At 30.6% G+C, this 15,346-nt stretch overlaps 1 protein-coding gene across 1 annotated transcript; it reads right to left on the reverse strand.

The window, feature by feature from the left end:
- Positions 1–586: 586 nt before the first annotated feature.
- Positions 587–12,860, reverse strand: LOC118198500 (endoplasmic reticulum chaperone BiP-like). The gene is made up of 8 exons (XM_035370190.2): positions 12,693–12,860; positions 11,698–11,845; positions 8,670–8,901; positions 7,114–7,516; positions 6,753–6,988; positions 5,608–5,845; positions 2,098–2,255; positions 587–1,356 (listed from the first exon to the last, which is right to left on the reverse strand). Exons 2-8 carry the CDS (start codon positions 11,832–11,834, stop codon positions 787–789), a joined length of 1,974 nt encoding a protein of 657 aa, XP_035226081.2. The 5' UTR covers positions 11,835–11,845; positions 12,693–12,860; the 3' UTR covers positions 587–786.
- Positions 12,861–15,346: the final 2,486 nt, after the last annotated feature.

Genomic DNA, 15,346 nt, shown 5'->3' on the forward strand with positions numbered 1-15,346 from the left:
ACTTTTAAAACTTATAAATAAGCTTATCATAAAGATCTTCAGGATATTTAAGAAAAACTGGATTAGTTTATCTGAATGTCACAAAGCAAATAAAGACTTTCTTCTAAGAGGCAGGATGCCTTTGTGGAGAACATTCTTTCAAGTGACATAGCTTGTTGGATCTGCTTAGATTATCTAAATTTTTATTTATGGTCTACAATTTCATAATATTGCATTCTTTAATAGTTAAATCATACAAGTAAATAAAGGATATTATTTTAAATAATAAGATAATACATATACCAAATCTCATCACTGGACAAAGGGTTAGGGAAAAGCAACTCATTTTCATATTACACATAAAGAACCAACTATTCACCTGGGACTGAAGCCAAATCTAACACTTCAGACTTTGTGATCTTCAGTCACTTGGTCTTTAAAATATTTAAATATTAAACAATCCAAAAAGCCATGTTACTCACGAATTTAATTACTTCTACTAAATAACACCAGAAATTTGAAACATTTAACTGTTACTTTATTCCCTTTCAACTTTCTCACATTCTAAAAGTGAAACGATCCTTGAAAAAAATGGCAATAGAAAAAATACAAATAAACTTAATTTATTCAACTACTTAACATTAGAACAATTTGTGTATAAATAGTGAAAAAATATATACAAATGAGTGAAAGTCTACACATGATGGTCAAAGTTCATGGGTGAGAGTGAATTTTACAAGTCCATCCTACTTGGATGCTTAATGTCTGCAAATCTTTTTTGTACTGAAATTATGGAATTAATTAGTCTTATAATTCATCTTTAAAATCTTCTCCTGAAGGAGGTGGTGGATGACCACCTTCACCATATAATTTTGAAACAATTGGAGTGACAACACTTTCAACTTCCTTTTTCTGAGATTTGTATTCTTCAGCATCTGCATCAGGATTACTTTCCAGCCATTTAATTTTTTCTTCCAAAGCTTCTTCTATTTTTTCTTTATCAGCATCACTCAATTTTCCACCCATTTTTTCTTTGTCACTAATCTGATTCTTCAGAGTATACACGTAAGATTCCAGTTCATTTCTTGCTTCTACTTTTTCTTTCACCTTCTTGTCATCTTCTGCAAACTGTTCAGCATCTCTGATCATTCTCTCGATGTCTTCGGGTGTCAGACGATTATGATCGTTGGTGATTGTGATTTTCTCTTTGTTACCAGTACCTTTATCTTCAGCAGTGACCTTCAAGATTCCATTTACATCTATTTCAAAAGTTACTTCGATCTGAGGTACACCACGAGGAGCTGGAGGAATGCCAGTTAGATCGAAAGAGCCCAAGATGTGGTTATCTTTTGTCATCGGCCTTTCACCTTCATAAACCTAATAGAGAATGTGCATGTTTAATGGTAAAATATTCTATTAACTGTATATAGTAGAAGTAGAAAATTTATTAATTGCTACATTAAATGGTAAAGTAAGAGACAGAATATTTAATCTCAAAGGAAAATTTTCTCAATTTTATAAACAATGAAAGAAAATTAATTCTTTATTAGAAATGAAATTAATTTTTCACATCTTACTTTAATCATAAATTTAATAAATGGCATTAAAGCATTCAAATTATAAATATAAAACTATCAAGAATAAATTTAAGTTTCAGATTAGAAAAATCTTTCAATTAAAATAGCCTGGCAAGAAAACTCATTTAAAAAATTCTTTAATATTTTAACCATTAGTGAATTTAAGGACATACTCTATATAATACTGCCTAAATTATGAAATAAATCTGCTCTTAAAGCTTATCCAGTGTTACTGTTAATAACATGAACCAACATTTCTTCAGAATGTTAGTTCCCACTGTTAATAAATAAAACTGCAAAAGTAAAAACTGATATTTTACACTCTATATTTAAAAAAATGATCATGTTATTTTAAATATAGAGTAAAATATCAGTTTTATATCATGTAGTAATAAAATTGCTATAACTATCAATTCAGCATAAAACAATACCTTCACCTATATAATACATTTTCTAACTATGAAATTCATGCTGTTATATATTTTAAATATTAAGAAGTACTAACAGACTATCTTACAAATTCTGCAGAAATAAGAATTACCTTAATTGTTACAGTATTCTGATTATCAGATGCAGTAGAGAAGATTTGAGCTTTTTTTGTTGGAATAACTGAATTTCTGGGGATCAGTTTTGTCATTACACCTCCAACAGTTTCAATGCCAAGGGTCAGAGGGTTTACATCCAGAAGAACCAGTTCACCTAAAGAAAACAGAATTGCAATTTGTATAAATCTATAAATTACGTAAATTTCACAATTTGCTTTTAATACCATTTTCTTTCAGCTAGGATAACTTAAAATTTTTCATCGATTCTAAATACTAATTATGAAACCTTCAAAAATTTAATCCTATATTAATTTATCCTTCAAAGTAGCTAAGGATTTGGCCCTAAAATTCTGAAGTTTCCAGTAAAGCCATGAATATATGGTATTTTCCCAATTGCAATTCCAAAATAACCCTCCCACTTTGTGCCTTTGATTCTTCACGTACGTTTGTGTACTGCATTTTGTGAATGTATATATCACAGGCAACTGCCCTCATTTTAACAATCCTGAAAACTAACCTGGAGTATATTGATGCAATTTCAAATAATTCAGAATATTGTGTGTTATTTATCCTTTTATATACAAATTTTCAATTTCAGCGAGAAGCAGAAATTGTAATATTTCTCAATTTATTGAACACTATTTCATGTTTCAATAAACCTTTTCACAAAATTAGTTTTGAATTTTTCAGCATTTAAAAAATAATTACTATGTTTAACTTCTTTTATTAAAAGGATTAAATTACAGAAAAGGCTGTATGAATACTGAAATTTTAGTACAAACCATTTTGATGCACATAGTTAACTTTTCTCGTATTTTACAGGGATACTTAACTCCAGAGGGCAAGCCAGCCTTTTTTATCAGTTAAGTATTTAGTTTAGGAATATAAAAAGATACTTTCATTCAAGTTTTACCATTTAAATTTTACCATTTATCAGCATTTTCCATTACCTTTTCTTACTTAATTTATAAAGGAATGGTGCAGTTTTAAAAATTAATAAATCAATGAATTACTTTACCTGCGGTAAAACCTATACCATAAGCATTGGCAACTGTCCAAGTTTCTCATGTGTAATCTGCTGTTTGCATGTCATGCTTACTGCGTAGCAGCAACATCAGTTTCCAAGATAACGACACAACAGAAAAAGATTTTCCAAGTGTTCCATTTTGAGATGTCCAGATCTGTGGTCTCAGTGCAGAACGAGTTTAATGCTTGTTTTCTGTGTGGTGACCCATGAGAAAGTGCATGGCCCATTTTTCTTTGAACAAGAAACTGGTCAGCAACTCAGTTCTAGACATGCTGGAAACCTGGTTGTTACCCTACCTGAACACCAATTATAATAAATTTTACAACTGGACAGTGCTCCACCCCATTTTCACAGGAATGTACGAGAGCTTTTTAATTACGTTCTTAACCAACACTGAACTGAACGTGCTAAAATAGCAAACAACTTTCTCTGGCCACTCTATTCAACAGATTTAACACCATGCAAATTTCTTTCTTTGTGAGTTAAAGACAGATTTTATGTACAACAAGTGGCCATGCAACTTGAAGTTTGATCGGATAAAGCATATACTGCATAGCGTCACGGCAAACATATTACATCGAATACGGGGAGAATTTGATTACCATGTAAATGTGTGTCGCATGACCAAGAGTGCAAAATATGATTAATGCATCAAAAAGTTACAGTTGCTATACTGCTTATTAATGTTTGCTCAGATAAAGTAATACATCGATTTATTAATTCTTGAAACTTCACCATTCATTTATAAACACCCTGTATATTAACAAATAATGTAAATTTAAACATATGTACTTTTCTAATTCTGAAAAGGAGAGGGAGGAATGGTTGCCTAGCAACAGACGCATAGGATAACAGAGACTGAGAACACTGAAATATTAAGATCCCAAATAAGCATATTAAGAAGTGGAAAACTTAACAGATAAGGAACTGCTAGTGGGAAGAGAATGATTCATAAAATGTAAGAATTTTAGCATGCTGTTTAGCTATTCAATAAATTACCCCTGAAGTATTTATCAATATAGCCTTGAGAATTTATATAAAAATTGCATACGTATTTCTATTTAATGAGAATATTTCAGTCTTCTCAGCATCTAGGCTGTTGCTGTTCAAGAATACTTTCAAGTGTTCCATGCTGCTGGTCCAAGGAGTTACAAGAATCGCCAGGCAAAACAATATTTCCGAAGTAGGCAACTTACTAAATGCACACAATTTTAAAATTCAAGGGTTATGCTTGTGGCTTTTCTTGAAACAAATCATAATGCAAATCTTGAGTTTGCCTGCTAATGAAAAAGCAAGATTGCATTTTTTAAAAAATAAGATGCTTTGCCCTGTAATAGTGGTAGAGTGTAAAAATGCCATCCTATGAAGTTGTATTTTAGAAATAATCACATTGATTTAGTTGGGAAAATATGTGAAATGGAAAAAGACTCAAGAGATTTTAAAGCAGATAGCTAAACAGCATGCATTGTTTGTCAAAAAGTAAAATATAGTTCAAACCAATTTTCATGTTATTTTTTAATTTAAAAAATTAACCATTTGGCGAGGTTTTATTTATCTCCCATGTCATATTATAGAAATCTTGCAGCTCAAAGTAGTTTATAAAACATTCTTAGGTAACTGCAATAGTTTTTTTCCAAACAAGTAGAATTCTCCAACTGTTAAACCAGGTCGATATATACATGCAGAGCAATGGCAGTTTGCTCTGAAAACAGACACACAAGTTGAAACTGAGAAGGCAGAAAGTGTCATTATGGAAGTTTGCAGAGTGAAATTTACCGTTTTGCAAAACTAAGTTACATAATGAATGTTCACTTTAGATAATTTTTACCGTCTTTACGTACGTGCCTTTTATTTTTAATTTTGTTTCATCTGTCATCATTTCTGCAACTTTCAATGAGCCACCTTTTTTTTTTTTTTTTAAGCTACGTTTTCCCACACGTTAGGTTGACAAAAAATTAATCACCAATTCACGACTTAGTAGAACAGTTGAGCACATAATGCAGTACTAACAAAAGTTCACAACATTACAACCTCCTTTTATAACAGACAAGCGACCTTTGGTCTAACAAATGTTTTCATCTTCTGAAATGAAATTTGGCAAATTATTTGCTAATTTTTATCAAAGCAATAAAGTAATTGTTTCACTATATTATAATTAAACAGGATTCGTAACATAAAATTTGATAAAACAGCTCTTTAGGGGTGGGTAGTTTTTTCTGGGAGAAAGACAGAGCATTTTATATAAGCCTCTTTCAGAATTAGAATCAATTTTCAAGATTGCATGTCCATACCATGACATTGAGCATACAATTTATGAAATCTAAATGAGAAATTAAAATCCAGAATTCAGGCTAGACCGAATCCTCCTTATCTATAATTTAATAACCAAATCATTTTGCAAAATATAAATTTGAGATAAAATTTAAAACCTGAAAATCAATCAAGGTATTAAAGCAACTTTAATAAATGAAATACATACCTGTATCTTCATCTCCACTTAAAACACCAGCTTGAACAGCAGCACCATATGCTACAGCTTCATCAGGGTTAATTCCTCGAGTTGGTTCTTTTCCATTGAAGAATTCCTTTACCAACTGCTGAATTTTAGGAATTCTAGTAGACCCACCAACCAGGACGATTTCATCGATGTCCTTCTTCTGAAGATCACCATCTTCAAGTACTTTCTGTACGGGCTTCATGGTAGAACGGAACAAATCCTGAAAATAAAATCTTAAAATTAAATTTTGTACCTGGCAGGCACATTAAATAAACTGAATTGTGAAGCTTTATAAATATTTAGCTTTATTCTTCAAAATGTACTTAAACTAAATGAACAGATTTAAGAATATACAAATTTATAATAAAAAAATCTTATAAACATTAATGAAAATACCCCGATTTATTTACTTACACAGATCTATTTTAAATTTACATACATCTGAACTGTATGAATACTTCAGCTTGCAGCACTTTTAACTATTAAAAACAACATTTCATGACAGAAAATGTTATTTATTAAATTTTAGTTTGTTCTTATTTAATGCAACTTGTAATATTTTATTACCCAGAGTTCATTATGGTTGGTTGTTTTTGAAAATGCATCTAATTGCAGATAATACAAATGATATTGAATTCCACGCTAAAAGTATAGAGTTATCTTATTCTAAAAAATTCTTATGCGTTTTTATTTCAAATAAAAGTATGTAAGAAATTAATACTAAACACTATATAGAACATAATTTATACGATATAGGAAAAATTTCAATAAGAAAGACAAGTATATGAAGTTTATGCTTTAAGATTTATTCATGTTCATTCTAAGAAATTTTAAATTCCAACATACATTTCTTTCTACAGTTCTAATATTCTGTATACATGAAACTCAGAAAAATAATTCTGGCTACTAAACTACCAATTAAAATTTAATAAAATTGATCTCAATATAATTTACATAGAATTTAACACATTTCTGCAAATTCCACAATTAAATTTGAAAATTTTAAGCAATGCTAAAGATGTTCAGATATTTAAAAAGTATTTTTCAATGCAAACAAATTCTTAAATTATTTTTAATTATAATAAGGCTTTAAGCATGTTACTCAATTACGTAGACGAAAAACATACCATATTTAATTCTTCAAACTTGGCTCTTGTCAATGTTTCACTGAAATCTTCGCCTTTATAGAAAGATTCTATTTCTATCCTTGCCTGATGAGCAGTAGAAAGTGTCCTCTTTGCTTTTTCAACTTCTCGCCTAAGTTTCTGAACAGCTCTATTATCACTTCTGATATCATTGCCAGTTTTCTTCTTATATATCTTAATAAAATGCTCCATTACTCTTTGATCAAAATCTTCCCCACCTGGAAGTGGAAATATTTTAAAGTCAATTTAAATATATAAATTATTGGAGTACTTAATTATTTAATGAAATAACACTGAAAATTAAACTAGAGTTAAATGTGAACAAGCACAAAGTTCAAATTACCGAGGTGAGTATCACCATTGGTAGCAACTACTTCAAAGACACCATTATCGATGGTCAGCAACGATACATCGAAGGTACCACCACCGAGATCAAAAACAAGGATGTTCTTTTCGCCTTCCTTTTTGTCCAACCCATATGCAATGGCTGCGGCAGTGGGTTCGTTAATTATTCTCATCACATTCAGGCCGGCAATTACTCCAGCATCCTTAGTAGCTTGCCTTTGAGCATCATTGAAATAAGCAGGAACAGTAACCACAGCATTAACTATCTTCTTGCCAAGATAAGCTTCAGCTGTTTCTTTCATTTTAGAAAGGACCATGGCGGAGATTTCTTCAGGCGCAAAAACTTTATTACCTTCTTTTGTGGCTACCTTGATATGAGGTTTATTATTTTTTTCAATTACCTATGAAAGAAATAAAATTTATATATACTTATCCAGCAGTACATTAGAAATATCAAAAATGACTAAATATGAAAATGAAAAATTTTATATAAATTTCTTCAAAATTATATGCTTAAAAAATAAAAGGAAAAAATTAAGAAAGCTAGTCCATCTCAAAACATTTATGTTTCCTTTTAATTTAAATTTCAAACGTAATGCAAACATGTTTCTAAAAATGAAATTTTTTAGAATAATTTTACACAAGAATTATCAACAAATTTCAGTTAAAATTATTCTACCATTCTTGAATCATATTACAACATTTGCTTAGACCAGAAAGTTTTAATGTCAATCTTATCCACAAGATTATTATAGCTTCTTCACTATTTTATTAACCATAACTTGATGCATTTGTAAACTGTTAAAACAGTTAATCACTTTATCAAAATAAGGTATTTTACAAAATTAGATACAAGTTCCAACCAGGTATTTAATACTAAAGTCCCCAGAACCAGTCGACCAAAATAAATCACCTTACTTGACTGATTTATGATGCTATTACTAACGTGCTTTAATAATTTATTTTAATTTGCATTTGCCTATAAATTAAATTGGGTTAAAATTGGGCGAATATTTGATTTGTCTTGGGTTAAATAATTAAGGATATATTGATAGTTAAATTAATAATTAAGGATTACACGGCTAATGATTAAGGATGGATTAATAGTTAAATAATTCAGGATAAATTGCAAAATGGTTAATGAATTAGCTGTTAAATTGAACATTCAATTCAAATATTTTATAAAATTTGTTTTGTAAAATAAAAAGTAAAACTACAGTCTCAATGATTGGAAATTTCTACAATTAGCATTTAGCTATAGGGCAGATTAACAATTTAAGATAACAATAAAAATACCCAGTATCTGAACTGCATAGTATTTTATATAAAGAATATACACTTAAATACGATTATCGGTTTTTAATTACAATAGATTTGAATATGTAAAAGTTTAATTGAACAAAAAATATCAAATTAAAGAAGCATTATGCGATTTGTTTATAGAAAAGAATTTCTTCATATTTAAAAGCATTAACATTCTGTAATTATAAAGCTTTTTTACAGTTTCAATTATGATCAGTCTCATTAACATAAAGAGAATATAATCTTAATTACCTTAAAAGGAAAGTATTTAATATCTCTTTGTACAGTAGGATCAGACCATTCACGCCCAATAAGTCGTTTGGCATCAAACACAGTGTTTTCTGGATTGGAAGTCAGTTGATTTTTAGCAGCATCTCCAATTAAACGTTCTCCTTCAGCAGTGAAAGCAACATACGAAGGTGTGATTCGGTTACCTTGGTCATTAGCAATGATTTCTACTCTGCCATTCTTGAAAACACCAACACTAGAAACAAAATTACAAGTATCTTATAAGAAAAATGTATTTAATATAGCCCACTGATCTACGTTACACGGAAGGCCGGATTATGCGACTAAATGTAAATATATTCAACTAACATTAGTTAACTGGCATTTAAACTAAAATATATAGGAACAGATTTAGTTATAGATTAGTTTTAAAACTTAACATATGGTCATGTCAAGGGGGATGATACAAAATGTTATGCAAAAATTGAATTTAAACGACAATATTAAAAAATTATACTATATTTCCCAGAATAAAAAGCTAAGTATATCCAGATAAAATATCCATTCCAATACTTCCAATGAAGAAACTTTCCAATGAAGAAAATGGTACATCTTACCGACAGATTCAAGTTAAAAGAAAACGCCATACAATGCTTTACAAAACTAAATTTTATAATGAAAAATAAACTGAATTTAGATGACATTATTAAAAATTATACAATGCAACACCTTCTCAATTGAAAAAGAAAATATTCCCCCCACAAGAAATATAAATATGACCGGATAAAAAAATCTATTCGATTATTACAATAAATCTGAAGTTTTGATAGTAAAGGAAAGGGAACAACTTATATACGTTGGTTAGCCTATATTTAAAGGTAGCCCTTGTATTACCACCAAGTTATTTCATTTATGGTAAGCAGAGTAGTTGAACGTTATAGAAACCCTATTATGATGCAATTGGTTGAGTGACTGTGACGAATTTGACCGATGTGATTTGCAAGAGCTTGTTTGAATGTTAAATGTTGGTTAGGAAGTATGTTGCTTATTTTGTGGTTTACACGGTAAAATGGCTGAATGTGGCAAGATTAATTTGAAGTTTTTGTACAATTTAGAATAAAAGGGAAAAAAAAACATCGACTGGTGTGTAAATGATGATTTATTTAGTAGCCATTGTAAGTGTATTGTTTGTATGAAGGAAATACGTATGGTTGAACGTAAAGATCATGCATATGGCTTCGTCTCAAGAAAGGGTCCGGCCCTATGGAGGAGTGAATTTATGTAGCAACACCAGTGTACAGATTCTAGTTCAGATAATTTTAGGAAGTTTTGAGATGTTATTGAAAAATTTTTTATGCCACAGACTGAAGACAGAGTGTGTGTGTATTGAGAATACGGCAAAGCACACTAGGGCTATCTGCCTAAGGGGAGGGATGCCTTTCGTGGAGGACTTTCTAAGGGAAACTGGCTCGTATACACGTTATACATGGGTAAAACCACGAAAACGCCCATGCAGCCAGCCCGTTCGCGGGATTCGAACCTCGGACCGAACTACCAGTGTTCAGCGACTTTACTGCTCGGCCGATGGTGGGCCCGACTGAAGACAGAGAAATTTCTAAATAAGGTGGACAATAAGTAAGTGGATATTTCCTTTGCATAGTGCTTAGATACTATAAGACTAGTTTCTCTTTTTATGCTATTTCATTTAAAAATGTCGGTTACTGAGATTATATATTTTGTTTGGCTCAAGTGTAGAACTGACTGCTCCTTTGACTTTTTAAGTGAAAATAAGTCGATGTGTACATGGATACCGAGTATGTGCGATTCTTCGACTTGTTATTTTGGCATTATATAGCCGCAATTTCAAAGAATTGAACAAACTGTCTACATACTGCTAAAAATTATCAATTTTCACCAAGGACCACCTGTAAACATATTTTTACCAACATGTCAACAGATCTACAGTTAAAATATAAATTTAAAAATATTGAAACAAATTTAATGCAGAATAAGAATGCAACTGCAAATAGCATTACTAAAATTAAAATTCAACAGTTCATAAAAATATGCAAGCACATCCCCATCATTAAATATAAAGCAAGGGTAGAAAACGAGTAAATGACATTTTTACGTTAAACTTTAATGTATAATACTTTTCTTTAACCGTCTTTATATAAAGTAACCATAAGATATGATTAATCTATTTTAAATATTATTTTAAGATAATTTTCAAAGGATTGAGTAGAGTTACAATTTTCTTGTAAATATTAAATTAGTTTCCTTGTAAAAGCATAAATAGCTTTTTTACTTCATTCTTGTGTGAAGTAAAAAGGCTATGTTTTTACAAGGACAAATTAGTCATTTTCCCAGCAGGCTTACAAAAATACTCCACGTTATATAAACAAAGTCTAGTTATTTGAAATAAAGTTCTTAGAAAACAGCAAATTTCAGAAAATGTGAGATGTCCTGGCCATGCCCTTACATTTAAACGAGACTAGTCAGAAGAAATTACCAATGTTGCATATCTAGCCAGCTGGCTGCATTTAGCAAGACTAAACAAGCTGATTTCATAATCAATGTTAGAAAAGCTTATTAATCTAGCATACTTAAAGTCAGAACTTTAATATGAAAAACAAAATTGTTTCCAGTATTTAACATTAAATAATTTTCTTTAACTTTATAATTAAGATTAAATGTATATTATAGTCAAATTTCAAAATGCCAAAATAAAGTAGAAAAGTAAATTATTAAAAATTAAGTTTTTGAAATCAATATTTTGACATCAAGTTCAACTTATTAAAAATTCAGTAATGCAATTTTCCAGTTTTATAAACATGGTTCACATTATTATAAAAGGTTTCATGTTTCTAAAATTTTAAGTTATAGAACATGTAAAGATTTTAATACTAATAAACAGAGTTAAAATTAACTACAAATTTTTAAGTCGCATCTCTGCAGATTAGTGTCCATCGCTGAAAAATGCATGCACATAGGAATATACTTCTTGAATATTAACCAACATATATATATACAGTAAAAAAAAGTATATTACCATGAATAAGTGGTTCCTAAATCAATTCCTATAACAGTACCAATAGAATCTTTATCCTTATCTTTTTCTTCAGTCTTGGAGGACACAAAAGATATAACCAGCAGCAATAAAGCTGCTAACCTCGTTATTAATTTCATGGTGCTCAGCACTGTAAAAAGAATATAAATCAACTAAATGTTATATCGTAATATACAGTATTTATACATTTTATTGTAATATAAACTGTATTGAAATATCATTACCACATACAGAACTTCTTACAAATTTGTAATGTAGACCAAGATTACTTTAAACACTGAAGAAAGGCAAACATGGAAAATTCAGATATTTAAACGAAAATAAGTACTAATAATTTTGCATAATGCACAGTGTTAGTGCAAAACCGCATTCCTTCACAAAACTGATTTTTAAAAAATGGAAAATATAATTTATTATACCCGAAATTTACGATTCAATCAGAACTACAGCATTATTACAGATTTATATCACTAAATCAGACTTAACTTACAACAGGCTAGATTTCCCTAGTACGCAAAAAAAGTATTTTACCGGAAGATATAAAAAAATTCGCACGTGAATTATTATTTCGAACACATACACTTGAACTACATTTACCAAGGAAAAAGTAATCTAAGCGCTACAGATTCCACTCCATTTACACTTTACATTGTTTTCTTTTACCTTTCTGCACATTTTTAACGATCTCTAAGCTTATTCGGAAATAAAGTATAAACGACAAGTTAAGAATTAAATTGGATTTAATAATAAATTAAGAGTACCTACTATACCTACTACGTAGCAGATTACTCACGAGAATTTACAGATTCGAGGAAAATACTACGTATTCCTATACATGTGACACGCAACGTTCATCTTAAGAAACTTACCACATATAATTTAAATTTCCAACATTATTACGAGCACCTTCATAAACCTACACAACAAAAAAAAAAGTATTAACCATAAACATATGCAAACCTTAACAATTAACATACCTTCCGAAAGAGCTAGAATTGAAAAGAACTGTAAAAATAATCCAAGGCAAGTACAGACGATTCAAACACGTTTTCACTCAGGAAATTATTCGGTTTTAACTCGATTGAAGTTAAATTCTACCACAAGCCGGTTGAAGAGGTTTATTAAATGGCCCAAACCCTCGTGTCGAAAGATGATTGGCCGAAGTGCAACCTATTTGGCTCCTTACTATTGGTCACAGACCATGGAGAATTCGCGAAACTCGGAATGCTTACGTGTACTGAGAGTTGGCAAGCTTGTGTGGGGAAGACTGCTAGTAGACACGTTTTATCGCTGTTTAGGAGAAAAATGTGCTGCAAAAGCTTTTTTACGGTTTTAATACCTAAATTTATTGTTGGATTTGTGTATCCTTCAAGACGTCTTAATAGCATTAATGTACTGAGACAGAATTTCTATAACTTAAGAGAAATTTGAGATGAAAGAGATTAAATAAATCATTAATAAAAATTTAATCAGTAAATTTAACAACTGGAAAATGTGTCCTGTGGAGTCAAATTTCGAAAGTAACTCTACAAATCATGAGAAAAGAAAATGTTCTCTCTGTATCAAACCAAATAGTAGACTTTTAAGATCTGAAATTTTATCACACAGAGAAACTAGTTAAGTTAATGTAATTAAATAATTAATGATTGCATCTCAAAAAAATCGAATTATTACTTCAACATTTATTTCGAATCCCAAAATACTTTCTTCAATATATGAATTCATGAAAACAAAAAACGTTAATACAACTCTTTTCATGAAACATGAAAACAGTATTTTAATTATAACTATGAAAAGTTAATAACAAATAAGAAACTGCTTTTTATATATTCATATGCATATGTGTGTGTGCGTGTGTATGGTTCACTTATTTGACTTTGTAAAAGCACTTAAGGGTTCTTTGGGGGAAGGGATTCAAGGGATGCCTTTGTGGAGGTTTTTCCAAGAGAAACTGGCTCGTATCCACTTTACACATGGCGTAAAGTAGGAACACGTCCATGCAGCCAGCTTGTTCACCTAGAATCGAACCAATGTTCAAAGACTTTACCGTCGGCTACTGGTGGGCTTTTTATTATTCATAGTAGGCATGCCTAGATCACAAAGTGCTAAAGAAAAAAGATTCGCTAAATTTAAAGAATATTTCGCATTTACAAAATTAATTTTTTAATTTCTTATTAAATACCTAGTACCAGGAATGCGCCAAATATCTTCGGCGTCGTCGAACGAAATACTGAAAGGCGGCTTTCCTTTATGCGTATTGACCCAAAATTACCGCCCACTGCCCAGCTCAAAGTTGACATTTATTACAAACTCTTTGTACTTGTTAGTACTGGTATGTAGTTCTTAGAGACAAATAATAGGTACACAAGCGAAAATATTATTAAAATTTTCATTATGCAATGAAACAACACTAACAAAACAAAATAGTGTTAAAGTTATAAAACATTATTCCAAATTATTAAATAAAAAAAAGGTCGAATGCAATACATTTAGAATCCCCATTTTTAAATGACAAATAGACATGCATGATGGAAAACAAAGGAAATGTCTTACAGAAACTGGACTTCAATTTTAATTTTGACAAATTAATTAATAAGATTTTCAGTATCCAGCTGCTTTAAATCACCTGCTCAGACTCTATAGAAATGATAGCCAGATTTTTGTAACCTTTCCTGGCCCATTCTAGATCATAAGTAATCCTTTATTAACTTTATTAATTTAGAAAATGACCTCTCGGTCTAGCCACAGAAATTGGTATAGTTAACAACATACGCAATGCAATCGTAATGTTTGCGAAGGAGTGAGTTAAGTAACTTATTGTAATTGTTTATTCTAAAAAAATCATATTTTTGTTGGAATTTTGCAGAAATTGTAATTCATTTAAAAGTTCTGTTCTATCTACATCGTTTTTGTTTCGATTTTTGTCAGTTAAAGCTTCTTCAAGTTTTTTACAAAAATTAAATCGAGTTCGGTCAGAATACTTGCCAAATTCCTCAATATTAAAAAAAAAAAAAAAAAATTGAGAACATCAGAATGAATGGGTAACAGCTCAAATCCTCTATTTACAGATGAAAAAATAATGTCTAGCATTCCAAAAAGAAAACAACTGACTTTGAATTTTAATTGGTTCTCAATTGGCCTTAAAATTTCTGGATATTTAAATTTTGCATCTACTTCCAAGTAAGATGTTAATTCTTAGGCATCTACGAGCATGCCATTGAACCCTGTGAGTATTGAATTTTTTAGTGTGCATGATCTTGGTTTGGTTTGGTTTATTGAGATTACGGCAAAGCACACTAGGGCTATCTGCCTAAGGGAAGGGATGTCTTCGTGGAGGACTTTCTAAGGGAAACTGGTTCGTATACACGTTACACATGGGTAAAACCACGAAAACGCCCATGCAGCCAGCCCGTTCGCGGGATTCGAACCTCGGACCGAACTACCCGTGTTCAGCGACTTTACCGCTCGGCCGCTGGTGGGCTACGCAGGATCTTGGTAACAACATCAACTTTACTTAGTATCTTATACAACACTAACATACATACAAACTCATAATTTTTAATATCTTTGACTAGAGAAGTATCCAGATGTTTTGTATTGTTATCAGAATTATTTCCAGACAAAATTTCAT

The sequence above is a fragment of the Stegodyphus dumicola genome, chromosome 9 (assembly GCF_044657685.1).
Source record: "Stegodyphus dumicola isolate Sdum_Otavi_A_Nest chromosome 9, ASM4465768v1".
Taxonomy (NCBI): Eukaryota; Metazoa; Arthropoda; class Arachnida; order Araneae; family Eresidae; genus Stegodyphus; species Stegodyphus dumicola.

Bases quoted from the DNA above. Each gene is read 5' to 3' on its own strand.
- LOC118198500 (XM_035370190.2), bottom strand. From the start codon at position 11,834: ATGAAATTAATAACGAGGTTAGCAGCTTTATTGCTGCTGGTTATATCT. The intron at 5,846-6,752 runs GTATGTTTTTCG...TTTTATTTTCAG, and splicing joins AGTTTGAAGAATTAAATATG to GATTTGTTCCGTTCTACCAT. The intron at 1,357-2,097 runs GTAATTCTTATT...ATTCTCTATTAG, and splicing joins AGAATACTGTAACAATTAAG to GTTTATGAAGGTGAAAGGCC.